The sequence below is a fragment of the Gavialis gangeticus genome, unplaced genomic scaffold, assembly GCF_001723915.1.
Source record: "Gavialis gangeticus isolate Ggan-Ray unplaced genomic scaffold, GavGan_comp1, whole genome shotgun sequence".
NCBI classification, from domain to species: domain Eukaryota; kingdom Metazoa; phylum Chordata; order Crocodylia; family Gavialidae; genus Gavialis; species Gavialis gangeticus.
The window spans coordinates 21,480,291-21,482,309 of record NW_017729004.1 but is presented as its reverse complement, the minus strand read 5'-3'; the positions used below and the strand labels follow the sequence as shown (position 1 = coordinate 21,482,309).

The window sequence follows — 2,019 nt, the reverse complement described above, 5'->3', positions numbered from 1 at the left end:
GTTTAAAAGGATACTATCAAACACAATTTAGCTTCAAACCTAACATTTTTACAAAATTTTAAAATTCCATAAAAATGATTTTTTCCTCTGTTTTTCAGAAAAAATGTATTGGTTTAGAGTTGTTGAAACCCAATAATTGCAGCATTGAGAACCTTTAATTGAAATGTATATAAATTTAGAGCTGGTAATTGGTACTCTTTTTAGCAAAATTTTTTTGTTGGTACTGTTTTCAAAATTGTAGATGTGGTGTGACTGGAGCAGTTTAAAGATTTGTGCTCAGTTTGCCAACTTGCTTTAGTTAGGAAAGAGAGACAAATGAACTATTCAAAAAATGTTGAAATGTTTTGCCTGGGAAGTTTTTAAAATGAAACATTTTTATTTTTTTCTTTTGTTTTACTAATCTATTTGGAAATTTGTTTCAGTTTTATTTAAAAAGGTCAACAATTACATTGTTTAGTTTTAGTTAAACTGCTTTTAGTTAAACAAATGCTTTGTCTGAATTTCTTGACTTTGCAATTTCCCTACAAATTTGAGATATTGATGTGTTGGGTAGACCTGAACAGTTTCCCTCCAACATTTTCAGGATAGCATTTGAAAAGCAACAGGAAAACTGACTTAATTGGATTATCTTTATCCAACCAAATGTGAACAGAACATACATCATTACAATCAAATATATTTTCAATGATTCTCTCACTTTTAATACTCTCAAGTTATGTTACTTATATCTGTCAAACATGCAGCACATTGATAGTGCCTCTCTAAAACAATTCCAGTCCATTAGCACTCGTGGTACAGATGCTGATTATAATTTTGTGATTCTTTCTTTCTGATTGGGAAAACAAACCAAATGAGTGCCCATGTATGCCAAGCCTCAAGCAAGCAGTATGGTGCAGCACACCTGGAAATAATGACCATGTCTTTTTTTTTTCTCTCACTCCTCTCTAGAATACCATCCAGCCTGATCGTGTTACGTACTACATGGTGCAAAAAACAAAAGAAAAAGCACCTTTTTTAACCCATGCAGCAACACCTCATCAAACATATGCTGAAAATCCCCCAGGGAGGGCCTTCAGCCAGCCTCAGCCAGACCTGTTCCCACCAGAGTCGGAAGCAGAGTTTGACAGAAAGACAGTGATAGCAGCACTAGATGAGTACATCACCCAAAAGATGGCAGCACAAAACAATGATCAAAGCACCGTTGGGAGGACTAAAGGGCCTAGCCTTTATGCTGATAGGTTCCATCCCTCTCACAGCCATGGTTTTGATGGAACTTTAGCTACAGAAGAGGCAGAAGATTTTAGCATGAAGCAGCCGTTGCGACTGAGGCCAGGTGCTGGAGAGCAAGGGTCAAATTCAGAGAGGCTGAGTTATAAATTTGCTTTTCCCCAGGGAAATCCAAAGGATCCTCTGAGTGCAGTGGATGGTAAGATTTATATTTATTTTACCTTATTTGAAGCATTTATCCTGTGCTGTAGATGCTTTTTCAAAAAACGGGAATAGTCATAAGAACTAAACACCAATAGAATACGCCCGTCTCTTCCCACTGAGGTGCTTGTATTTATCTACTTCTGCAATCACAGTCATAACAGGTACTGGCCTGACCATCCTTTTCTTGTATATTTCCATCATTCAACTGATCAAATAATAAATTCCTGCGTTCAGTAATACTGATCACTTACATAATTCTCTATATTTTTCAAGCCATAAATAATTATGGAAAATTATCTGTGATCAAATCAGTTTTCATGAATGTCTTTTATCTCATTTTGCATAGTTAGGTAAAATTGTCTACTTTTTGGGGGGGTCTTTTGTTTTCTCTATTTAGCTAGAAATTTAAAGACTGAGGGTGAAATCAAAAGGTAGCTGAAAGAAATCAGAATGCAACGTTACATTTGTCTAAACTTTGGGACTAAGCATGTGAAAAGGAAGCGTGTCAGTTTAGTTAGGCCTATGAGATGGAAGAGAGACAAAACATGGGGTTATAGCTAGAGGTTTTTGTGCAATTAATTGTACATA

The 2,019-nt window shown here is 35.8% G+C and overlaps 1 protein-coding gene across 1 annotated transcript in view; it reads left to right on the top strand.

Annotated features, from left to right (window-relative positions):
• PTPRN2 (protein tyrosine phosphatase, receptor type N2) overlaps positions 1-2,019 on the top strand; it is a 1,174,657-nt gene that overhangs the window by 427,411 nt on the left and 745,227 nt on the right. The window contains exon 6 of the mRNA XM_019507947.1: positions 949-1,426. Within this exon, the coding sequence (XP_019363492.1) occupies positions 949-1,426 (478 nt within the window). The remainder of the gene's footprint in view (positions 1-948; positions 1,427-2,019) is intronic.